This window comes from Sinohyriopsis cumingii, chromosome 11 (assembly GCF_028554795.1).
Source record: "Sinohyriopsis cumingii isolate HCF-2022 chromosome 11, ASM2855479v2, whole genome shotgun sequence".
NCBI classification, from domain to species: Eukaryota; Metazoa; Mollusca; class Bivalvia; order Unionida; family Unionidae; genus Sinohyriopsis; species Sinohyriopsis cumingii.
In genome coordinates this window covers 71705661-71733199 of record NC_142971.1, presented here as the reverse complement: position 1 = coordinate 71733199, position 27539 = coordinate 71705661, and the positions used below count along the sequence as shown (strand labels likewise).

The window sequence follows — 27539 nt, the reverse complement described above, 5'->3', positions numbered from 1 at the left end:
TGATATAAGCTTCAGCAACATTTTCATATCAGAGTTCTTCATACTCTTATTCAAGGATGTGTCAGATTCATCAATATTTGTAATATTTCCTACATTTTCCTTTTCTCGCTTTTGCATAGAAGCTATTTAACAGTATTTTTACTGCTTTCTTCTATTCATTTTTATGGACTTATTTATGAGGGCTCTGTTGAAATTGTATCATGCGCTCTTGATTTTTTAATACTTGTTCAATAATTTAGCATCTTCCTCAAACAGTTCATTGTTCTTCTTGCATATGTGAAAGTTTCTTGTCCAGATTATTCATAATATCTAACTTCAGAAGATTCTTTTCTCCAAAACAAACAGTCAGATTGCATTATTTAGCTTAAATCCTCATTGAATGGGACAGGTACAATAAAGTAATTGCATGATTAACCTGGCTATCGCTCTCAACATACTGGTATTCGTTTAATTTATTTACATCCCAGGCATCATATTATTCTAATTTAACACATACATTTTCAACTTAACTTTGTAAGGGCCATAAAACATAATCTAAAGAAACAATTGACCAACTCTTTCTATAGCCCATTATCTCCCAAGGTGATATGCAGAATATTTGAATTGTTGGATGTCTAATTTGTACATAAGTAGATGGAAAATTCCAGACACAAAATATATGATCAGACTGGACAGCTTTAGGAAGGCTAAATTGATCATACAAAAAAAAAAACTTTATCAAAGCTTTTACTATTAATTTAGTTTTCATATTCAAATTGCATCTCGGAATCTTCTTGACACACATAATATGGTCAAAAAGTATAGGTTATCTGACTTGGTCTTATGTAAGGGACCAAAACAATCAACCATAAGTCTACTAAATGGTTCGTCAAAGGCAGGAATAGGTTGCAGATGAGCCTTAGGTATCTTCTGATTGGGGTTTCCTACCTTTTGACAAGTATTACAAGGTTTGCAGTATTTAAAAACATCACTTTTAATTTTTTGGAAAACAGAAGTAATTCGCGACCTTGCGATAAGTCTTATTAATCCTTAAATGACCTACCAAAGGAGTCTCATGGCCTAAGCTAAGAATATCCTGTCTATATGATTTTGGAACTAAAATTTGAGAGTTTATTGACTACTCGTCGCTAACAGTTACCTCGGGAGGTCTCCATTTTTTTCATACGAATCCCATTTTTAATGAAATAACAAAAGAGTAGTTCTGTGGCATTAGTTTCACTAATGATCCCTTGAAAGAAACAGGAGATCTCATGATCTTTATCCTGCTCGACTGCAAATGATTGTCGTTAGTCACCCTGATTAGAATAAAGAAAATGAATAGTTGAAACAGGATCACTGCGATCAATACCTTTTGATTGATTCAACAAGGTGTGAAAGTGATTTCATGAAAAGCCTAACCAATACATGTGGCAGCTAAAGGAATGCATTCCTCATCAACATCATTCTCAAGCGCTTTCTTTGTTATATCTCTAATAACTGCACAAGCTGGTATAAATCAGGGAATTATATTTCAATAGAATCGACGTTCTGATCCCAACAAGGTTTGTAAGTTACAAATGGATTAATCACGACCTTATCTCCAACTAGGTCGTTGCCTAGTAATAAATGAATGCCCTCAACTGGTACAGAAAACACTGTTCCGGCGGTCACGGGTCCGGAGACTAAGTGTGATGACAAATTTGCACAATGGAGAGGAACATTAACAAAGCCGCACTCCACTCCCTAAATAAAAACACTCTCATTAGAAGAAAACTTCTCAGAAAATGGCAAAGTACCTGACAATAAAAGACCCTGAGAAACTCCTGTGTCCCATACAGTTTTAATATGGATGGGATTGGCTGAATCATTCATGAGTGATATAGAACCCTTCGAAATGAATGGTTCACAATTCTCTATAATACAATCAGACTGGGGTTTATTAGACCCAACAAATATATTGTTTTCAATACATGACCGTGACCTCTTAGAAATAAGAGCATATATAATAGGTCTGTCTTGATTCTGCTGCTTATTTTTCAATTTGTAGCAATCAGAAATAAAGTGTCCTTTCTACTTACAATCGGTACATGTATGAAGAGATAAAGATTTGTGATAATTCCTATCGAAAACATGACTGTAAAGGTTGTGCCAGATGGAAATTTGGAAGAGCTTGTACAAGGCTGAAATACGTTTGTACCAGAAGACTGCTGAGTGGAAGACTTCCTTACAAAAGAACCTTTATGAGCAAACGAATACTCGTCGGCAGTACGAGCAGCAGTTTCCAGGGTGTCGAACTTATGCTCATCAAGATAAGTCTTAAAGTCACTATGGACACAGTTCTTGAACTATTGTAGTCATACGAGTTGTCTGATATTTTCGTATTCTTGGCCAACTCTTTTGGTGAAACACCACCGCACCACCTATCAAATAACTGCTCTTTTTCTCTTGCAAATGCGACATGACTTTGTCCAGCTTCTTGTTTTATAGTTCCTGAATGTTTTCGATAAGCCTCAGGGATTAACTCATAACCCTTTGATATGTATACCTTTACCAGGTCTTAGCCTGTGTTTTGCAGAATTAACAGAGATGCATAGATGAATCGGGCTATGCCAAAACGTGCACTCTGTAATAATAGAGTCCAATGTTCCCTTGGCCTTTCGTACTTCTCAGCAATTGTTTCAAAATGTGGAAAATATTTATCTACTTCTTTTTCTCTAAATGGGGGTACGAACCTAATATTCTTAGTACCATCAAAACCTGAATTTGTATGTAAAGTGGGAATGTGCTTTGCACTTGCCAGCTCAAATTCTCTTATTCTAAATATATATTCCCTTTCTTCCTTTCTCTTTACATCTGCATCGGTCTAACTCTTTATGTCGTCCTCCAATTGTAATTACATTTGTTTCTCTCTCTCCTCCATCTGCAATTGCAACAGAATTTGTTCTTTCTGTAACTGCATTTGTTTTTCCTTTTTCTGAAATTCAAGCTTCCTTAACTCTAGTTCCATCTTATATTTTAGTTTTAATTCCTTTATTTTCACGAAAGAATCTGATACAGGCTTACTGGTCGAAGTCAAAGCTCTTTGATCCAAAACATTCTTTTCGACCAACTATTAGACCAAAGTGCTTGTATTTCTTGCTTCGTTAAAGAAACGTTTGCCTCAGAAAGATCATATTTTCTAGGACGTTGAAGTAATTCATCTTTTTTCAAACAGTCTCACTGTTCCTTTGTAGGATCTGAAAGAAAGATCTCCACTTGTGACGACATTGATAAAAGCTTTGTTGATTTAAGTAAAGATTTCTAAAATGCGAAATAATACATGGGATTAAAAAATCTAATACTATGGGAATTTAAAATTCAAAAACAAAGTCTTCTGAAACATTTTAAATGAAATTCTTATCCCATGGTTGAGCGTCCAATTGTCTTGTTACGGGTCTATGCTCTCAAAAATAGTATCAGAAAAGAGTGAAAACAACAATCTTTCTTAAATTTAACAAATGATTTATTTCCCTGAAACACTAAGTGAAAAATAAACAAATAAAAAAAGTTTGCGGCATTACGAATTAAATAAAAAAATACTCCAAGTATTAAAAATCACATGTCATGTGAAAGAAAAGTGTATCTCAGTTCAAATCCCGCTGAAATTCAAGATGGAAGGCGATGACATCTATAATAGTCTATCAGCGTTCTACTGATGTGTCAAGAGTCTCTTGTTGAATCACAGAAAATATTATTCCAGTTGTTGAGTTCCGTATACATTTCAGTAAATGTCTTAGTCCAAGAATTATAACAGAGCACCTTCGTATTTCCAGTGAAAACTGGTCACAATATAGTAGAACGTAACGTGTCTAATGTTTCAAGCGCACTGACAAACCTCTATACACAACATTAGTTATACGGCTAACTACGACGCAAAACAGATTTCCTGCTGGGGGAAAATGTTCCATGTTCTGGAAAAAATAGAAGTTTGTTAACCATAGGCAAATGTCAAAACATCAGGTATAACCTTGACTTAACTTTATGATTCCTACTCTGAGAAAGAATAAAAAATAAATTAAAAAACTCATTTACCAAAATTGACACTGATTTTGGAATTAGGTCAGCATATAAATACAATATATAATTTACCCATAAAGGATACTGAAGCTATATTTATTTGTATATATCCCTGGAAAAAACTTTAAAAATGTTTTAAAAAGTGAATCAGGTCCGAAAGAACTGGACTCAGTTATCAACAAGGTCAAGTCCGGTAAACAATATTAATTACAATAGCATGTAATGGATTAAAAAATTAAAACAGAGAAATTAAATTAAACATACATACCACTTCCCTCATAAAAGAAAAGAAAGATTTACAGATCAAAGCTTTGTTCTTACCACAGGTCAATTATACATGTGATTTATAAACAAAATAACATGAGAATAAATCTTACGAATGATACAAAGAATACATGAAATAATATATTTCTATACACGTGAAATTGCATCTGCTATTAAATTCTCTTTCCCCTTGATGTGCCTGATGTCAGTATTATACTCTTGTAACAACAAACTTACCTGTAAAATCTCTGATTTTTGTTTTTCATCTTGCTGATGACAGTACGCGGGTTGCGATCAGTAAACAATAATCGGAGAAGGAGCTGAACTAATATAAATTTCAAAATGCTGTACTGACAATTTCAAAGCCAAACGTTAATTTTCTATTGTAGAATACTTTCTCTGGTAGTTATTTAATTTCTTAGAACAATAGTGCACTGGATGATCAACACCATTTTTATCTTCTTGAATCAATACTGCTCCAACCACAACATTACTTGCATCAACAGACAGTTTAAATGATTAACTGAAATTAGGAGCTGTAAGAACTGTAGCACTATTAAGTATAGCCTTTAACTTGTCAAACGTTTCTTGTCCAATGAAACATAGTTTTCTAGCTCAGTATATTTGTCAGGGGTTCGGCAATTATGGTAAAATTGGAACAAAATTTCCGGTATTGTCCAGCCATAACCAAAACGTGCGCCATTAGCTATTACTGATAGGCACAGGGATTTCAGAGATAGCCTTGACCATTGTATCTATACGTTTAACTTGTACATTCCACACGATATAAACTAGAAATGTTACACAAGCATGGCGAAACTCACTTTTGATAAATTAATTGTATAACTTTGCAGCAATGAGTCTATCAAAAGATTTCCGAATTGTCGCTAAATGTTCTTTCCATGTGTTGTCGTACATGATGACGTCATCGATGTTAGCATCACAATTATATAGACCAGATCTAACCATGTTCATGAAACAGTGGAAAGTACTAGTCGAAACTTTCACCCCAAACGTCATCACTTTATATTGAAAAAAGTCCATCTGGAGTCACGAATGCCGAAATTTCCTTTGCTCTCTCCGTCAGTGGAATTTGCCAAATTCCTTCCAGAAGGTCAAATTTGGTGATATACTTTGCATTTCCAATTTTATCAAAGCAGTCATCGATTCATGATAATGGAATTTAATCTGTTTTTGTCACACTATTCACTTTCCCATAATCACTGCACATGCGGAACGTTTTATCTTGTTTCGGAACAAATATATATGAACTCCAGTCTCTTTTACTGTGCTCTTTGAAATCATTCTCCAGCAAATACTGAATTTCTATTTTCATGTATTCCTGTTTGAGAGGGTTCATCCATTACGGGTGTTGTGTTACAGGCGTGGAATTTACAATATCAAAGTCATGGTAAATTTTGTTTTTTCTTGTCCTGCAAGGCTTCATCTACCGAACGATCAGCTTCTTAGGCATATAGAACATTCCATATCCATGGGCTAACACTGTTCTGCACAAAAGTGATAACTGGAAACAAATGCAGATTCTTAAAATGTCAAACGGCTTCAGCAGCATTCTCAGATCAGAGTTCTTCGTGCTCTTATTGAAGGATGTGTCAGTTTCATCAATATTTGTAGTGTTTGCTACATTTTCCTTTTCCCGCTTTTGCATAAAAGCTATTTTAACAGTATGTTTTTTATTGCATTCTTCGGTTCATTTATATGGTCCATACGTATGTGGGCCTCTGTTGAAATTGTATTATGTGCTCTTGATGGTATATACTTGTTCAACAAAGTTGGGCATCTTCCTCCAGCATTTCAGTGTTCTTGTTGTTGCAGATGTGAAGGTTTCTGGTCCAGATTGTTCATAATATTTGAATTCTGAAGATTCGTTACTCCAAAATCAACAGGATCCGATTGCATTCCTTAGCTTAAATCCTCCTTGAGTTGGACAGGTACAATAAAATAATTGCATGATTATCCTGGCTATCGCTCTTGACATACTGGCATTCCTTTAATTTATTTACATCCCAGGCATAGTGTTATTCTAATTTAACGCATTCAGTTTCTTTTAATTTTGTAAGGGCCATACCACATAATCTGAAGAACATTATGATGAACTCTTTCTAAAGCCCCTTGGCTCTCAGGGTGATATGTAGAAAATTTAAATTGTTGGATGTCTAATTTGTAGATACCCTCCTGAAAATTTCAGACACGAAATTTGACTCTTGATCAGATTGGACAGATTTGGGAAGGCCGAACTGAGCAAAAATACTTTATCACAGGTCTTATGTAAGGGACCAACATAATCTACCATTAGTCTACTAAATGGTTCGTCAAAGGCAGGAATAGGTTGCAGATGAGCCTTAGGTATCTTCTGATTGAGTTTTCCTACCATTTGACAAGTATGATAATATCTGCAGTACTTAGAAACATAATTTTTAATTTGTGGCCAATATAAGTGATTCGATATACTTGTGATAAGTCTTATTAATCCCTAAATGACCAACCAAAGGAGTTTCATGGGCCAGTTAAGAATGACGTGTCTGTATGACTGTCGAGCTACAATTTCATAGCTCGATGACCACTCGTCACCAGAAGGTACCTGGGGAGGTCTTCATTGTCTGATAAGAATCCCATTTGTAATGAAATAACAAAAAAGTAGTTATGTGGTTTCAATTTCGCTAATGTCACTTTGAAAGAAACATGAGATCTCATGATCTTCCTCCAGTTCGACAACAAGTGATTGTCGTTTGTCACCCTGATTGGAATTAAAACATTAATAGTAAAAAGAGGAACACTGATCAATACCTTTTGATTGATTCAACAAGGTGTGAAAGTTACCTCATGAAAAGCCTGACCAATACATGTGTCAGCTAAAGGAATGCATTCCTCATCAACATCATTCTCAAGCGCTTTCTTTGTCATATCTCTAATAACTGCACAAGCTGGTATAAATCAGGGAATTATATTTCAGTATAATTGACTTTCTGATCCAAACAAGGCTTGTAAGTTACAAGTTGATTAATCACGACCTTATCTCCGACTAGGTCGTTGCCTAGTAATAAATGAATGCCGTCAACTGGTAAAGAAAACACTGTTCCGGCGGTCACGGGTCCGGAGACTAAGTGTGATGACAAATTTACACAATGGAGAAGAATATTAACAAAGCCGCACTCCACTCCCTAAATAAGAACTCTGCCATTAGAAGAAAACTTCTCAGAAAATGGCAAAGTACCTGACAATAAAAGACCCTGAGAAGCTACTGTGTCCCATACACGTTTAATATGGATCTGATTGGCTGAATCATTCATGAGTGATATAGAACCCTTCGACATGAATGGTTCACAATTCTCTATAATACAATCAGACTGGGATTTATTAAACCCAAAAGATATGTTGTTTTCAATACATGACCGTGACCTCTTAGAAATAAGAGCATATATAATAGGTCTGTCTTGATTCTGCTGCTCTTATTTTTCAATTTGTAGCAATCAGAAATAAAGTGTCCTTTCTATTTACAATCGGTACATGTATGAAGAGATAAAGATTTGTGATAATTCCTATCAAAAACATGGTTGTAAAGGTTGTGCCAGATGGAAATTTGGAAGAGCTTGTACAAGGCTGAAATACATTTGTACCAGAAGACTGCTGAGTGGAAGACTTGCTTGCAAAAGAACCTTTATGAGCAAACGAATACTCGTCGGCAGTACGAGCAGCAGTTTCCAGGGTGTCGAACTTATGCTCATCAAGATAAGTCTTAAAGTCACTATGGACACAGTTCTGGAACTATTGAAGTAATACGAGTTGTCTGATATTTTCGTATTCTTGGCCAACTTTTTTGGTTAAGCACCACCGCACCACCTATCAAATAACTGCTCTTTTTCTCTTGCAAATGCGACATGACTTTGTCCAGCTTCTTGTTTTATAGTTCCTGAATGTTTTCGATAAGCCTCAGGGATTAACTCATAACCCTTTGATATGTATACCTTTACCAGGTCTTAGCCTGTGTTTTGCAGAATTAACAGAGATGCATAGATGAATCGGGCTATGCCAAAACGTGCACTCTGTAATAATAGAGTCCAATGTTCCCTTGGCCTTTCGTACTTCTCAGCAATTGTTTCAAAATGTGGAAAATATTTATCTACTTTTTTTTTCTCTAAATGGGGTACGAACCTAATATTCTTAGCACCATCAAAAACTGAATTTGTATGTAAAGTGGAAATGTGCTTTGCACTTGACAGCTCAAATTTTCTTATTCCAAATATATATTCTCTTTCTTCCTTCTCTCTTTGCATCTGCATCGGTCTAACTCTTTCTGTCGTCCTCCAATTGTAATTACATTTGTTTCTCTCTCTCCTCCATTTGCAATTGCAACAGAATTTGTTCTTTCTGTAACTGCATTTCTTTTTCCTTTTTCTGAAATTCAAGCTTTCTTAACACTAATTCCATCTCGTATTTTTATTTTAATTCCTTTATTTTCACGAAAGAGTCTGATACAGGCTTACTGGTCGAAGTCAAAGCTCTTTGATCCAAAACATTCTTTTCGACCAACTATTAGACCAAAGTGCTTGCATTTCTTGCTTCGTTAAAGAAACGTTTGCCTCAGAAAGATCATATTTTCTAGGACGTTGAAGTAATTCATCTTTTTTCAAACAGTCTCACTGTTCCTTTGTAGGATCTGAAAGAAAGATCTCCACTTGTGATGACATTGATAAAAGCTTTGTTGATTTAAGTAAAGTTTCTAAAGTGCGATATAATGCATGGGATTTAAGAAATCTAATACTATGGGAATTTAAAATTCAAAAACAAAGTCTTCTGAAACATTTTAACCGAAATTCTTATCCCAAGGATGAGCGCCCAATTGTCTTGTTACGGGTCTATGCTCTCAAAAGTGGTAACTGAAAAGAGGGAAAACAACAATCTTTGTAAAATTTAACAAATAATTTATTTCCCTGAAACACTAAGTGAAAAATGAAAAGATAAAAAAAAAGTTTGCGACATTACGAATCAAATAAAAAAATACTCCTTGTATTAAAAGTTACAAGTCATGTGAAAGAAAAGTGTATCTCATTTCAAATCCCGCTGAAATTCAAGATGGAAGGCGATGACATCTATAATAGTCTGTCATCGTTGTACTGATGTGTCAAGAGTCTCTTGTTGAATCACAGAAAATATTATTCCAGTTGTTGAGTTCCGTATAAATTTCAGTAAATGTCTTTGTCCAAGAATTATAACAGAGCACCTTCGTATTTCCAGTGGAAACTTATCACAATATAGTAGAACGTAACGTGTCTAATGTTTAAAGCGCACTGACAAACCTCTATACACAACATTAGTTATACGGCTAACTACGACGCAAAACAGATTCCCTGATGGGTAAAAATGTTCTATGTTCTGGAAAAAAATAGAAGTTTGTTAACCATAGGCAAATGTCAAAACATCAGGTATAACCTTGAACCCACTTTATGATTCCTACTCTGAGAAAAGAATCAAAAATAAATTAAAAAACTTATTTACCAAAATTGACACTGATTTTGGAATAAGGTCAGCATATAAATACAATATATCATTTACCCATAAAGGATACCGAGGCTATTATTAGTTGCATATTTCGATGGAAAAAAACTTTAAAAATCTTTTAAAAAGTGAATCAGGTCCGAAAGAACTGGACTGGACTCAATTATGAACAAGGTCAAGTCCAGTAAATAATATTACGTTACAATAGCAAGTAATGGATTTAAAAAAATTAAAACAGACAAATTAAATTAAACATACATACCACTTCCCTCATAAAAGAAAAGAAAGATTTATATCTTAAAGCTTTTTTTACCATAGGTCAATTATATATGTGATTTACAAACAAAATAACATGAAAATAAATCTTATGAATGATACAAAGTATATATGAAATAATATATTTTTATACACGTGAAATTGCATCTGCTATTAAATTCTCTTTCCCCTTGATGTGCCTGATGTCAATATTATACTCTTGTAACAACCAACTTACCTGAATAATTTCTGATTTTTGTTTTTCATCTTGCCGATGACAGTACGGGGGTTGTGATCACTAAACATTAATCGGAGAAGGAGCTGAACTAATATAAACTTCAAAATACTGTACTGACAATATCAAAGGCAAACGTTAATTTTCTATTGTAAAATAATTTCTCTGGCAGTTATTTAATTTCTTAGGAAAATAGCGCACTGGTTGATCAACACCATTTTTATCTTTTTGAATCAATAATGCTCTAACCACAACATTACTTGCATCAACAGACAGTTTAAATGATTAACTGAAATTAGGAGTTGTAAGAACCGTAACACTATTATGTATGGGGGCCCCGAGTGGCCGAGTGATCTAAAGCGCTCTTCGTTACGGATCACTGCCATCTCACCTCTGTCTGCGGCGGTTCGAGTCTAAGATTCAGCCAATGTGGGCATGTGAGAAAGCTTGCCAGTAGCTTCTCGTGGGTCGGTGGTTCTTTCCGGAGTTTTCCGGGTTCCTCCTCCACCATTAATACTGGCCGCCATGTATAGCCTATCGTGTGCTGAAAAATGGCGTTAAACCCCACAACAACAACAACAGCTATTATGTATGGCCTTTAACTTGTCAAAAGCTTCTTGTCCAATGAAACTTAGTTTTCTAGCTCAGTATATCTGCCAGGAATTCAGCAATTATGGAAAAATTGGAACAAAATTTCCGGTAGTGTCCAGCCATAACCGAAACGTGCGCCATTAGCTATTACTGATAGGCACAGGGATTTCAGAGATAGCCTTGAATATTGTATCTATACGTATACCTTTTCAAGCCACACGATATATACATGAAATGTTACACAAGCATGGCGAAACTTACTTTTCATAAAGTAATTGTCCAACTTGCAGCAATGAATCTGTCAAAAGATTTCCGAATTGTCGCTAAATGTTCTTTCCATGTTTTGTCGTACATGAAGCCATCATCGACGTTAGTATCACAATTATCTAGACGAGATCTAACCATGTTCATAAAACACTGGAAAGTACTAGTCGAAACTTTCATCCCAAACGTCATCACTTTATATTGAAAAAAGTCCATCTGGAGTCACGAATGCCGAAATTTCCTTTGCCCTCTCCGTCAGTGGAATTTGCCAAATTCCTTCCAGAAGGTCAAATTTGGTGAAATACTTTGCATTTCTAATTTTATCAATGCAGTCATCGATTCATGGTAATGGAATTTAATCTGTTTTTGTCACACTATTCACTTTCCTATAATCACTGCACATGCGGAACGTTTTATCTTGTTTCAGAACAAATATATATGAACTCCAGTCTCTTTTACTGTGCTCTTTGAAATCATTCTCCAGCAAATGCTGAATTTCTTTTTTCAAGTATTCCTGTTTGAGAGGGTTCATCCATTACGGGTGTTGTGTTACAGGCGTGGAATTTACAATTTCAAAGTCATGGTAAATTTTTTTTTTGTTCTTGTCCTGCAAGGCTTCATCTACCGAACGATCAGCTTCCTCGGCATATTTCTGCACAAAAGTGATAACTGAAAACAAATGCAGATTCATAAAATGTTAAACTGCTCCAGCAACATTTTCATATCAGATTTCTTCGTGTTCTTATTCAAGGATGTGTCAGATTCATCAATATTTGTAGTGTTTGCTACATTTTCCTTTTCCTTGCTTTTGCATAAAAGCTATTTTAACAGTATCTTTTCTACTGCATTCTTCGGTTCATTTGTATGGTCCATACGTATGTGGGCCTCTGTTGAAACTGTATCATGTGCTTTTGATGGTATATTCTTGTTCAACAAAGTTGGGCATCTTCCTCCAGCATTTCAGTGTTCTTGTTGTTGCAGATGTGAAGGTTTCTGGTCCAGATTGTTCATAATATTTGAATTCTGAAGATTCGTTACTCCAAAATCAACAGGATCCGATTGCATTCCTTAGCTTAAATCCTCCTTGAGTTGGACAGGTACAATAAAGTAATTGCATGATTAACCTGGCTATCGCTCTTGACATACTGCATACCTTTACTTTATTTAAATCCCAGGCATACTATTATTCAAATTTAACGCATTCATTTTCTCTTAATTTTGTTAGGGCCATACCACATAATCTGAAGAACATTATGATTAAATCTTTCTAAAGCCCCTTGGCTCTCAGGGTGATATGTAGAAGATTTAAGTTGTTGGGTGCATAATTTGTAGATAACTTCCTGAAAATACTGAAATATATTATTTCATGTATACTTTGTATCATTCATAAGATTTCTTAATTTTTTTTTTTATAAACCTCATGTTTAATTAACCGTTCGTCAAAAGAAAATTTATTATCTAAATCTTTCTTTTTCTTTTATAAGGGAGTGTTATATATATTTAATTTAATTATTTATTTGGTAGATTTAATATTGTTTTATTCCACTACATGTTATTATGATGCAACATTGTTTGCTGAATTCGCCATTTTCCACAATTAAAACATGCTATATGTTCCTGACCTTGTTCCAACTTCAGTGACAGTTTTGGTAAACAACTTATTTTATCTCTTTCAGAGTAGGTATCAGTACGTTGAGCCAATGTCATGCCTGGACTGCGTGATATAGAGCACGTGTCAATTAATAATCAAGCTTCTATTTTATCCGAAGGATGAACGCTTGACCCCCATCCGGGAATATGTTTTGCGTTTTAGTTAGTCTTATAACTGATATTATGATAAGAATTATACATGTCGTGCCTTGACACTTGAGACGTCATGTTGCTTTATGTTGTGTCCACTTTGGGACTGAATTTGCATTTTCTTCAAATTATTGAATTCAAGTGATTTTTTTTCTTGGAAATACTAAAGTTCTCTAAATTAATTTCTTGGATATTTACCGGAATTTGTATGAATTCAAAAAGTGGAACAATATTTTCTGTGATTCAACAAGAGACAGTTGACACACTAATACTATACTGTTTACTGCATATGTCATCGCCTTCCATTTTGGATTTTCCTCGGGATTTCAACTGTGATTCACATAAAACGTTTCATTGATATGACATGTGTTTTACAAAGCTTGTTGTCTTCACTTTCTTCTGTTACTTATTATAAGAACATAGAATCTTAACATTAGACATAGGCACATGTTAAAATATCACGTAGTCGATGTATAACCTTCACTCTACTTCATGAATCTTAATCTGAGAAATAATTTAAAAACATTGTTTACCAAAACTGCAACTCATTTAGAATCAAGTTCAGCAACTAAATACAATGTATCATTTATCTAAAGAGGATACTCAATCAATTTCTAGTTGTTTATATCAATGAAATAAATATTAACAAAAATATCTAAAAAAAGCAATCTGGTCCAGCAGAAGTGAATTCAATTCCGGACAAAGTCCAATCCAGTTAGCAATAGTACATTACAATAGCATGTAATAGAATAATAATAAAAATGTAATAATAAGACAAATTAAATTAAATTAAATATACATAACAGTATGCAGTGCAAGTGGTTATATTTTTCATATATTAGTATGCAGTGCAAATCACCTCATTGTAAATAGCACTCTGAAAATACAACCAAAATCATTTTTTTACCAAATTTAATTTAGAACGTTCATATTGTGTTTAAACGCCTCATAACATTTTTAATAAGACCATCTGTTATGTTTAATCACTTTGAAATTGTGTTGCATTGTGAAATCCTAGTGTGAAGAAACATGTAGATTCGTAATGAATTAAACTATATGTAGTATGTAAGCAAAAGTGTGATGATGTAAATAAAAGAAGAGAAGAGAGAGAACATAATGAAAGCTAAAACATAATGTATTCATTATTTGTAACATCATACACAGCACACATCTTCATTCTTCTCTGTAATCTCGTTTGTCTTTCCATACTGTATCACTAAATACAAAAATATCAGCATCAACAACACTTTCACATTTCACCTCAAGCCCCTGTACCAGAATGTGTTCTAACTAGAAGAAACCCATTAAATAGTCGTAAAAAATGGCATCAGAGTTTGGATTCTGAAAAAAAATAAAAACAAAATTTTACAAAATATGAAAGATTAAACTATCAACAAAAAAAAACAGTTAAACAGATGCTAAAATTATAATACATAAAAATATATATAAAATCTATATTGGTCCAGATTCATTTTATTTTAAAAACAGAGAATTTTATAAACAGTTAAGTACTCTTCACGAATGTGCCAAATTAGGTTTTGATGTCTCTAAAAATAAAATAAACGGTCGTTATGGTAGCACTTTTTTATACAAAAATAATTAATTTTTAAACAAGATTAAGTCGACGTTGTTAGGAAAAAAATCATAAAAATATAATTTGAGACATATTTTCATAAAATAAACTTGTATTTGCTTCTTTGTAATAGCATTACGTGTGTAACTTTTGATTCAATTATCTTTACAATAAAAAGGTAATTGGTTCACCCTAATGGCTGCAAACATTTGAACTTATATTTTATGAATATTTATAAAACTAACCTCAAAGATTCACATTTTGACTCAGTACTTACTCCACATGGACAAACTTTGCTACATTAAATACAAGTACAAAAGTCATTACTAAATCCAAAGTTAGATGCAGCTCTTATACGGCAAAAACAGTAATATGGTATGGTGATCACGAAACGCGGCCTGCACAACTGTATCCTTACAGATTTAGACAAACCTACATAAAAATACAGTAAAAGACAACCCCTTCTTCAGAAACACAATTCTAACCATAAAATTACCACAAAGTCCAATTTAAATAAGTTACCTTTGATTCAGCTGAAATTTCTGTTACCTGAACAAAATTGGTGCTCGACTGCCCTGGTGGCATAGTGGTCAGAGCGTCCGCCTTGAAAGCGGGAGGTCGTGGGTTCGAATCCAGGCCGAGTCGTACCAAAGACTTACACAAATGGTACCAACAGCATTAAGCGGTTAGTGTTATGACTGGTCGGCCTGGTGTCAGGATAATGTGAATGGGTGGGACATCATGGTTCATGTCTGTGGCATGATGCCTCAGAGCTAGACATCACTATAAACTGCCACACTGCAGACATCGTAGTGAAATGACTGAAACATTGTAAAAGCTACGTTGAAAATTTCAATCACACACACAACACACACACACACAGCCTGGTCATCCTCTGATCGTAGTCACGTTTGGTGCAGTATATAACAACTTCGGAACTCCGCGGACGCTAACAATGTGTAAGTGCTTTTAGTCAAATGGTAATATCTGCTCATTTTTTAATGATGTAAGGTAGTTTGATGTGCTGCAGTCATAATATTTAGGGAACTATTTCAGCGCCACAATGAAAGGTCCCGATTTGAGCCGATGGATTCCGCATATCACGCTGCATACACGCAATTCAGTACATTGAAATTAAGAACCATTATTACAGGCATCTGTGTCTTTGTAATAAACGGTTTTAGGAAGTTTTATTATCTATGGACTGTTATGTTCTGCCTGGTGTGTTTGTGGTCATTATACATGTCAATAAATAGTACAGTTTGGTGGACACTATCATTTATGTGTATGACTAATATTTCCGGGTATTAAAGTTTGCAAAAATTTCAAGTTATGTTTTTCTGGCCTATGATATGTTATATTTGTTTTTAATAAGTTTATAATATTGTATTTTGTTGCTCTTAATTTTGCTCAAATTACATAGCTGCTTCAAGGATAGTCATGATGATGATGTAAGAAAATGGCAGTATCAATATTGATCAAGTTTTTGCATTAGTTTGCTCTCATCAATAGATACAAAAATTATGATAACTGATTGTTTGTGCTGGAAGTATTTTAATTATTACTGCCTTTATATATCTACATCTAACTGATCTAAGATAAACATTTATCATAACTTGTTTGCTTTTAAGTCATTCAGTAGCAGAAGTATCCATGATCTCGGCCAACCACATTACCAAATTAATGTTCCCCTCCCCTTGATGTTAAGCTTTTTTAATTGTGGTCTGTTGGGGATTATCACGTAGTAAAGGTAGCTTGCTGAGTACACAATAGCCCTAATCAATATGGATGCTAAACATGTAAAATTATTCTTGAGAATCATTCAAAAATATAGAGACTACTTGGCAGTAGCAAGTTTTACCATGTTAAAGTACTATAATATAGAAAATATACAATAAAGCTTTCTTTGGGCATATATTTAAAGTACAATTGACAAGCAACATACCTTGTGAATATGTTCACATCTTTTCCAATATTATTTCAACATTTATGAATAACCAACAGGTTAGAAATTTTTGGGATGAACACCATCTAACACTTTGTATATAAAATAAGTGCCATCTCCAATCAATTTTGCACCAGGAATACATAACATGAATAAGTTGGAATATTCAGAAGACCAGACAGTTGCTTCAAGTTGGAAATGCTCTTTGACATTCTGGCAAATATGCGGCAGCTATATGAAATAACCTATGAATACGAAATGAATATCAACTATAATAAGTCTATTTAAAACATGGACATGCATTTCATGCAAAGAAAATGAACGACATATGCACAAAAAGTTTACAAACTTTTCACCCAGATCAAAATGGCAAGATCAAGTATAATCAAAATGTAAGTCAATCTCTATATATAAATACGTTGACACAGACACACTCGACTATTACGCAAAATGTGGTGAGTGGTCAAAGGTAAAGTAAAGATGGCAATGATAGGACAGAACAGTAATGTTATGAAAAGCAGAAATAAGTAAAAGAGTGTCAGTGTACATATTCATCATTTCATACTCAGAACAATTCGGCTACTGTAGCTGAACTTGAAACAATTTATTGTTTTTGACTTTAATTGGAACTTAATCATAAACACTTAAGAAAAGTAATGTATCAACAGTTATGAATTTAAAAAATATGAAACAGTTCCTAGTATTTTAGTGAAACTAACTGTACTAATTGTACCCTAACCATAGTAAAAGTCACAATGCACTGAACGGAATACTACCTTCTCATTTGCCAATTGAGCATAAGTTATAAATAAATACAGGACGTTATTTTCTTTTAACCAACGAGAGGACATTATTCCACTCAGCGGCATCTCACTTGCATATTAAGCGGGCAAGATCATGGCCATGTCGAACAGTAGCGTGGGGAAATAATTTGACATTCCTTAATGGTATGATATTAAGTCAAACGTTTGATAGGGATACACAGTCGACTGCATTAGTTAAATATAGGTACCAAATGTATTAAACTAGCTTGAAATATCAGCGTTTATTCTTAAATAAGTCATGCGATCAAGGAGAGAAGTGTCCTCCCTTGTAGTTATTATATACTACATGTATGACAGGACAATTGTAAGCAACGATACGAGTCCCTGTGGGTATGGGGTCAAATTCGTCAAACAGAAAACAATCATATCTCATCTTTGACGATACAAGTATAAATTTGTATTTATCTTTATTACTACTACACTACTTTCATATCCAAAGGTATCAAGCAGGTTTTATACTATTTTGTAGCAGTAATTATAAAAACAAACTGCTGGTTACAGGAAGCTATAGCAATTATATTTATATTCATAGTTGCTACCGAAGGAGTCTGACGTTTTGTCAGTAATGTGCCTAACAAAACAATCTCCTTTATAAACGATAAATATATGTATATTCATTACACTGATATGGTGAATTCATGTTGTCACACGTCAGACTCTGTTGTTGGTATCTCTACCATGTGCTCAAGGGAGAGAACTGACACACATTTCCAGTTGAAGATGAAACTGAGGGTATATTATAATGCAACCCTATTACCACGAAACGAAGATAAGTACCACACTATTCTTGATACTTTCTATATTTAGATTCAAAAACCAAACCTCTGCCGCGTGAAACCTTCCATGATCCACATGCTTTGTGGATTTTTCATGAAAATATTCCCTGAGCCGTGTCAGATTCATATCAATAACGTATAGTTTAAAAGAAAAGCCAAAACGTTTCCTTTTTGTGCAGGTTATCACGTAAAATGTTTCCGCTATTCATGAAATTATCCAATCAAAGTTAAAAGAATGGGAGCCCCGTAAAGAGGGGTACACGCTCTGTACAAAAATAATAAGACTGTGGCACTCGACCCGAATGAAGCGTCCTCTAGTGCCATTGTTATCGCTACATTAATGAAATAGACAAATATATTAAATTAAACAAAAAACTTAAAATTTAAGTAAATATCAAATCAACGAGAATACAAAATCAAACATGATAACCCTGAAATAAAAATTCAAATCGGTCTGACACTGACAACTGGTAACGTCCATACACTCCAGTAAAAATAGTTTGTTAAATTTGCGAACTAAAATAAACTGTCAAATAAATCAAAGCGTCAGCAATTATAACTACACATATGAGCAAACTGTGTACATATATATGAACGAAGAAATATGTAACGTAGATGCAGCAACTAATAATTGTTATTCGTGAAATTTGAATGGCGTCCCATCGAATATGGTTCAAGCGGAAACAGAAATATAATTGATGGTTTACAGGAGTCTTTCCAAGAGGATGCTTTGTACAACCAATCAAAACCGTCGTTTTTCCCAAGTACATTTGCATATCTGACTATTTAATTACTGGCAGGATTTCTCCTTTATGGCATCTTAATAGATGACGTGTGTGGTATATTTATTGTACTGTTTACGATATTTAGGAATCCCAAGCAAGAATGGTACAAGTCTCTATACGCAGGAATCCCCAACAGGTATGATACAAGTCTGCATACCTGGGAATCCCCAGCCAGTATGATACAAGCATGTTATATATCATTAGCATGCATGATACACGTTTGTATACATAGGAATAGCCAGCAAGAATGATACAAGTCTATATACATATCACATAAAGCTGGATATCGCGAAAGATTTGTACGTTTCTCTGACTGTACCGCAATATGTATCGTGGTATAACGTAATTATACTAGAAACCAAAGTGACTAAAGTGGGATATTTAAACTTTTCCTACAGCTGATACTATGAAAGATTTCATGCTGATATTACAGAGCCTATTGATAAAGATTACAAGTGAAACTTAAGTCTACAGTTTTCTAGCTTCACTATAAGCAGGGAAACTTTGAGTGCGTGCCGGGCAAGATGGATTCTAGAAATGGCTGGTAAATATAAAACACTTACCCAAAAACCGAGAAAACATTTAGTGCATATGAGAAAAGCTACGTAAAGTTTGGATCGAAAACACACGCGCACCTGCAAATTGAATGATGATTCGCAGTCCTACCAAATAACACATCTGTTAACACACTGATATTTGCTAATGAATAAGTGCACCATGACACTTTTTAATTCTTTTTAAATCCAAAGTTTGCCTTTTTCCAAGAGATAAACCAACATCTAAATATTTTATATATCCTTAAAAAATTACCCGTACAATGTCCCTTAATCAGACAAGTTCACGATGTCGTGACACAATAATTATTATACAGTTAGCCAAATAGTCATCAATTAACAGCAGTGCGTATAAAGGGATATAACCCCGGATTGTGAAAACCTAAGTGGAATTATGTACCTTTCAAATCAGCGCGTGAAATCTTCCAAGTTTGTTATGCTCTGTTTGGATATGATGTTTAGTATTCATTGGCAGCCATTAGAATGCCTTCTGAATATTCCTTTACCACCTTAAACATATCTGTACATTCATCATCCTATAGCTATATTTCCTTTACCCATATATTGAATTTCAACTGTATGTCGTAGGCTACACCTACTTGTTATTTCAAAGACTGTGACACGTGAACCAGTCTATCTTTACACCGCCCTAACCAATCAACCCAAGAAAATAACACGAACGTCATTACGAGACGAGGATAGTGATTTCGTCCAGTGAAAGCAGAACTAAATAACCTGTATCCTGGATAGGATATACTATGTTTAATTGTTCGTAATGGCGACACCTAAAGAACAGAGTGAAGATGAGCGGACATGTTGTTTCGGACACTTCAACATACTACGATAACTACCGTGTGCACACAAGTAGTGAAGTGGGATACCCTAGCGATAATGGGAATTAGCATTACAGACCCCCCTTGGGACAATCTGGCGACCATGGAAAATTAACATGGAGAAAAATCGTGGGACAATCTGGCGACAAGGGAAATTAACATGGAGAAAAATCGTGGGACTGTTGAGCGACAAGGGAAATTAACATGGAGAAAAATCGTGGGACTGTTGAGCGACAAGGGAAATTAACATGAAGAAAAATCGTGGGACAATCTGGCGACAATGGGAAATTAACATTGAGAAAAATCGTGGGACTGTTGAGCGTCAAGGGGAATTGAACATGGGAATAGAGTGTGGGTCTATCTAGGGACTAGGGGAATTTAACATATGGAAATTGAACATGGTGGGTCTGTATAGCGTCAAGGGGAATTGAACATGGTGGGATTGTCTAGGGACAATGATGGTAGAGGGTCAAACACAACAGAGACAGAAACATACATACACTAGTACAAGCGTGAGATTTATATATAAATCATTACCAAGACCTGAAATCTTCCTGGGGTGTTCAAAAATTTGCATAATTATAATGATGCTATAAATAGCTATAATCAAGGAAATGCTCAACGACAAAATGGATGTGACTAAAAGTAACGCTAAAATGACGAAATTGTCCCAGAATTTAAAGGAAAATAAACATATCCCCGAAAATTAAGTTACAATGGTTTAGACTAAAATGGATAAAATTTGTAACTACTTACAATATCAACTTGTGTGACGATCGTGGATAAATACCTATGTATCTATAATCAGCTGAAATTCCTATCAAATCCCACTATCTATTTATAGCTCCAACTTGTGGGTTTTTCCTTTGGAAAATCCCACTATCTTTTTAGAGCCTCAGCTTGAGTGACGTTCCTGTTTATGAATTCTAGTATATATGTATAGCTACAAAATGTGGAAATCCCCAAGTCGATATTTATAGTCTCAAAATTTCCAGCGTCAGTGACGTCACTGTATTGAACACTAGGGGATAAATGGCAACAGTGTTGCAAGTGGCTGACCTGAATACGCGCTACTGTAGGTAGGTAGGTAGAGTGTATCTGATAGGGATAAAGTGAGTTTTATAGGGACAAACAGAGACCAATACACACAAACACACACACAACATACGCGCGCAGACACACACACACACACACACAGTGGGAAGAGGAAAAAACAAACCCCAAATATACCATCCACACTCGGGAGGAAGAAATAAAACAACCAAATATACGATCTACACAACGTACGCTAACACACACACACACACACACCACGCGCACACACACACACACACACACGCGCGCGCGCGCGCACCACAGAGGGAAGAAGAATAAAACCATTATACACTATCCACACGGAGTGGAGAAATAACCCTTTACATATACTATCAACAGAGAGTGAAGAAAATAACCCCTTATATTCCATCAACAAAGAGTGAAGAAGAAAAAGTGTTTTGAAAGCACCTAAGCCCTCACCTGCAATGACCAACTCTGCCAAACACCTACACCCCACACCACCCCCACTCCCAACACTACAAAACCCATTTAACCCGTTATTTTATGGCATCAGTGTGTGCTTTAGGAAACATCAAGACACAAAAATGATGGATGAATAGACTGACTATTGTTTACGAACTTGCATGCCTAAAGAGCGTGCGTGAAGGAAAACATCCTTCCATTTCAATTCTAACTAAAACATGATCCAGAGGGATAGAGAGAGGTGAAAGAGCACAATTTCATAAAGTGTGAGTAAAAACAAAACACGCCATCCTTATTATACAATGTCAAGACCAAGAGACACTTACGTTTTCTTTCTGGTCTATTCTCTTTTAGAAGGTAGTATGAAATTTCACATCAGGGCCAACGCATCGGCTCACATTGTCAATTTTTCCATTTCCATGTCTTTACTGGCACAAGTTCTTCATCATCTTCAATTTCTTCTTCATCTTCTTCTGAATCCCTCTTCTCTGTTTCGTCTTGTGTTTTGTTTCTTCTCTTTTCTCGTAGGGCACTCTGAATTCCAGTGTCCTTTCCCCTGACAACGATATTAGGTATCTTGACTTTTGTCTCTCTTTCTTAGACGAAGCAGGTATTTTGGAGACAAATACCCATTTACCTTTGCAGATATAGCAAACTTCATTAGCACACACTTTCGTATGACTCTCATCAAATCAACGACCAAAAGAGTAAGTTTTGTTGCCACTTTCGTGTGTGAATTATGCTTTCGTATGACTTTTAGCAAATATTTGACCAGCAGGTCGATCTGTGCTGACTCTTCCATCTTCGTGATCGTTTGAGAGCGGAATGAATACTCTGACGCTAAGACACTCTCCTTATATACAGGGACCTGCTGCATATGAAACCTAGTCAAATGTAATTTTGCAATAAGATGAAACGATTTCATTGAGGAAGTAAAAGGCAATGATGTACCGTATCGCCTCACACAAAACCTGAAGTGTTAGCTCAGATCCGTGTCAGCAATTTCGAAGACGACATAACTGAGCTTTCATCAATGTTCTCCAATTATGCCACAAAACCACGAGTCCTGATTCACGCCAAAAGAAATTTCGTTCGGTCCATAAAAAATAGTATCACATCTGAGAAACGCAAAAACGAACTTCCAGAAAACTGAGAACGACGGCTTACACCTGCAACGTGAAATGTATGAGTTCAAGTAGTGCGTAAAACTTAGTCAAATTAAATTTTTATAGTCAAGACGAAACGATCTCTTTTCGAACAAGAAAGCAGACACCAAGCGACAATGGCAATCCGTGTCACACAACACTTTTCAACACCTCTAAAACACAAAGAGATACGGCAAGCATGATTAGAATGAACATAACGATGTTTTCCTCCCCGCCCGTGTAATTTAGAGCTTCAATCCTCTTTGAAGACAAACTTGGTCTCCTTTTGTAGGGCCTGAAATAATAAAAAACCTGAAAAAATCTTAAGCACTTTGCTATAGATAATTTCATCAACAGACTAAACAATATAAATACCGTTACAACACTAGAAAACCTTAAATCTTCTATCAAAAAGAAATGCATCAAAAAATTAAAGATTAACGATAACTAACCAATGAAACCGAATTTAACAAAGGCAGTGACATGTGAAGAAATGGCTCTCACTTTGGAAAGGTAGGCGAATGTACTCTGTCATGCACCATCAACTTGAAAAAAAATTATAAACAGAGAGAAACCTGAATTCAAAATTCAGTTGTTTTTTCTTATAAATTGTTTCGTTTCTTTTTTCTTTTTTGGAACAACAAATCTAAGCACTAATATAGAGTGGAAAAGGGAAAATGCACATACAAGCTTTGATATTTCTGAAAAAATGAGGGGATATTCCTAACGTTCATAACCACCAATGGACTTGGACTTGTCTGTGACTTATCCACAAAACAAGATGTACATATTTCTGGTCAAGCTGCAAGTGTGTGCGTGTTTATGAAAATGGTAAAAATTGGATATACAATTTTCTCGTGACACTTATAAAGTGAAGAGTCTGTGCAAGTGTCAAAAGCCAAAGACATATAAGTTTTGTATTTTGTACGGCTTGTAAAGATTTCCACTTTAGAAAATGTGAAGTATCACAAGTTATTATCACAAACAGAAGTGGAACATAGGGGCTTGCAAGAAAGAAAATAACCCAGACAGTTGGTGTCATCAAGAGTGCTAGAGACGGTACCCGAACTTGCTTGCTTGCTTACTTGAATTAAAGTGATTTTCGCTCTAATGGAGCATATATCACTGGTTTAATAACGCACCGCGTGATTTTTAATTACTCATCCCCCAGGCTTTTATGTACTCACAGACTACTTTTAAATTTAGCCACTCAGGTGTAGGACTAACTAATCCTTAACAACCTGACTGAAAGGCTTTAAACATGAGTGGGAATAGTCTCACCACACACTCATTTTTCTGTCCGAGCGTGGTAAAGGAGGGAAAAGGTGCTCAGAAAGACAGCCATGGGTGTTAAGTACTCAACAAAACGCTAGCCCGTACTTATTTCAAATCAAGTCCCGTTTTTGCTAATGGACAGTAAAAAGTACCAATAATGTGTTAACCACTTGTGCAATTAGTTCAAATCTAACGATTCTGTTAAATTTCCTACTTCCTAAGATATCTATCTAATATTAGTACTTAGTGTACATAAAAATAGCCATACTGATCTTATTTAAATTATTATGTCTAAGCGACATATACCAGTTTGGTCACTGTTAGGTTTAAAAAGTTAAGTTTGTTGCGGTGTTCCAATGGGTCAAGTTTGTTTCGAGAATAGTTTAGTCAAGGAGGGATACCAAGCCAAATATGGTTCCCTAGTTAATAAAAAGCAATCTTTTGGAGCCCTAAAAAAGGCTGTTTTTTCTGTTAGAAGGTAACACGTCTCTCTTTTGCTTTCACGTTCTTTCCCGCACTCCTAGTCTCATGTTTCTTGATATCAGGAAATGCGTAGCCATGATGGGCGGCAATGTAAGCAGCGGCTTCTACCAGTTGACTGAGGGGGTATCCAGTCTAGGTTTGTCTGTAGAATTGGGGAAGAACTCTGACCCTAATCCCCATTGAGAAGGTCTTGGTTTAAAGGTGTCTAGAGATTTGTAGGCAACGTATTGTATGGCTCTAATAAACTATCCTGCTTTGTTGACGTCATACAATGCTTGATCTAGTCCCATTTCGGTGTACTTCTCAACGAGTGTCAGCGTCCCCCTCCTCCTCAATCGCCTCAATTTCCTCTTCTGGTTCTGATACTAATTCTTTAGTTGAGGTAGATAGTTTCAAATCCGCTGTTATGGTGTCTGTCGCTGTTATTATTGCTGTGGTTGTTCTTTCAGCTGAGATTGCCTGTAGTATCGGAGTGAGAAAAGAACGTTGTTGTTGTTGTAGGGTTTAAGGCCATTTTTCAGCACGCGATAGGCTATACATGGCGGCCAGTATTAATGGTGGAGGAAGAACCCGGGAAAAACCCGGAAAGAACCACCGACCCACGAGAAGCTACTGGCAAGCTTTCTCAGATACCCACATTAGCCGAATCCGAGACTCGAACCCACGCAGACAAAGGTGAGATGACAGTGATCCGTAACGGAGAGCGTTTTAGACCACTCGGCCACTCGGGGCCCCAGAAAAGAACGTAGTGCCTCCGATAATTACATTTGAGTTTGCCATACCGTTTGTCTAACATAATTGGCCCTTTGTTTTGCCACCACTCTTTATGGGGCAGGTTGTTTGTTAGGTATAGTCGGCTGTTGACTAGATGTTATTTGTGTTCTCGAGGTGGGTGGAGTGCGAACTGGCTAGGTCTGCATTTCTTGCTCCCGCTACTGTTGCGTATATTTCTTCCCTCCACACCGAGTTCTGGGCCTAATTCTTTTAATTTCGTTGTACCCGAACTTACATTATCCATATTATCACCAACAAAATAAAAAAAAAAAAACGCACAAACCTAAAGGAAACACTCACTCACTTTTTTACAGAACATTACTATTTTTAACCAAGATAAAGAAATCATGTGCTGATAGACTCACTTCTGTGTTTTTTCTTCTAACTGACGAACATATCATAGGCAATGGAATGTTATTTCTTTTCGAGAGTATGGGGTAGCCCTGAATATTTTTTTTGGGAACTTGAAGCTATGGCGGTCGCTTAGGTTATAAGATGGCGACCTCCTCTGACGACAGGCTTTCTCACAGGATAAGGTCTGCTTCTTCGGAAAAGAGAAGAAGAACTCTTTGGTGTCGATACAACTGTTGACAAAGCCTCTGTCAGGTTCATGCTGCTGCTGTTGCTGCTCTCTCTGCTGTTTATGAAGTCTGTACTTCTCCATCCATTCTTCTTTCTCCTTCTTGAATTCCTCCTTGAAGAGCTCTTCTTTCAGGGCTTCAGTGACTTTTAGCATTCTCACATTTTCTATCTCTTCTGGCTTCGGTATCAGACTGTGTCTGACCCTATGCAAATTCACGTAGGCTTCGTTTAGCTTAGCTAGTTTGGAGCACATCTTCGTAGGAGGATGAGTTAACAATGGATGGGCAGACTGAAAACTTCCCCGGTTCTTAAAGTCAAAGCGCGGACGTGAAGGAAAACATTACTACACGGTTTTCTAGCCGGAACGTTCAAATAGTGTTATGGGAGGGATAGAGAGAAGTCAAAGAGCATGAATCAAAATTCCTATAGCCAAACAAACCACAAAGGCATTTTTTTCTTCAAAACACAACATTTTTTTATTCATACTAACAAACAGCTCTAACATTTTTTTAACAATAATCCAACACTATAACATCAAACATTTTTTTCAAATACCAAACATTTTTTTTTCAATTCACACTCTACTTTAAACAGGGCTGACAACGTTGTGAATGAAATTGTGATTTCCACTGTTGGAAGTCATTAGGCCATTGATGGACGCTACGTTTCCTAGTTAGAGACAAAAGATAAGCATAATGGTCACAAAACCATCGATCTACTTTCACATCGTTTCTAGAAGAATGACGAGGATCAAAATGAGTCACTAAATGTTCTAAAGAATAGCCCAGGCTGCAATGATGCAGAAAATACACACAGTACTGTCCACACACCAAGGAATATATGCCTTGTTATTTCACATTATTGAATCGTGTGGTCTGAGCATTTCTTCTCATAAAGTCAATGATATCGTCTTCCAAAGGGGGCAGTCCATAGGAATCAAAATATTCCACACATCCTTCTTGAGGAAAGTAGACGGCTACCCAGTGGGTTCCTGGGAGATGTCTGTCGTCCGTGTTGATCACGTAAGCTTGATGGTTTTGAGGTGTGCAATGAGGGAGTTCATCTTTAGCACAGACGACAGGATTCCAAGAAGCAGTGTACAAACTGTGGTTCAAAAGGTAATAAAGTTCTCAGGTATCCATTTTTTGTTTTTTTTCTTCTTCACAGGTAATGATAAGTCATCAATTCGATCCTGACTTTTTGCTTGAAAATATCTGACAAATAACCGTTTCTTCACCTTGTCTCCTCACTCTGATCCAACAGAGCTTCGATGCGATGGATCTCTTGAGTTGTTAATGGAGGACAGTAATGTTCACGCAAGCCTTTATACCACTGTTGTAACACGTCTTCTTCCGAGATGAGACTCCAAGCTTCGTCCAGATATTCGTCCAATTTTTCTTCTTGACTCAGCATCAGGTATTTATCGTGTTGAATTTCACTGGGATGATCGTTATGACATCCATAGCAATCTTTCTTGATCAATTCCTTAATTTTTTTCTGTCAAGACTATA

At 35.7% G+C, this 27539-nt stretch overlaps 1 protein-coding gene across 1 annotated transcript in view; it reads left to right on the top strand.

Annotated features, from left to right (window-relative positions):
• The first annotated feature begins 2109 nt into the window (after positions 1-2109).
• The window catches only part of LOC149788701 (uncharacterized), a 65290-nt gene continuing 39860 nt past the window's right edge, over positions 2110-27539 (top strand). The window contains exon 1 of the mRNA XM_089973542.1: positions 2110-2151. Coding sequence (XP_089829668.1) covers positions 2110-2151 — 42 coding nt within the window. The remainder of the gene's footprint in view (positions 2152-27539) is intronic.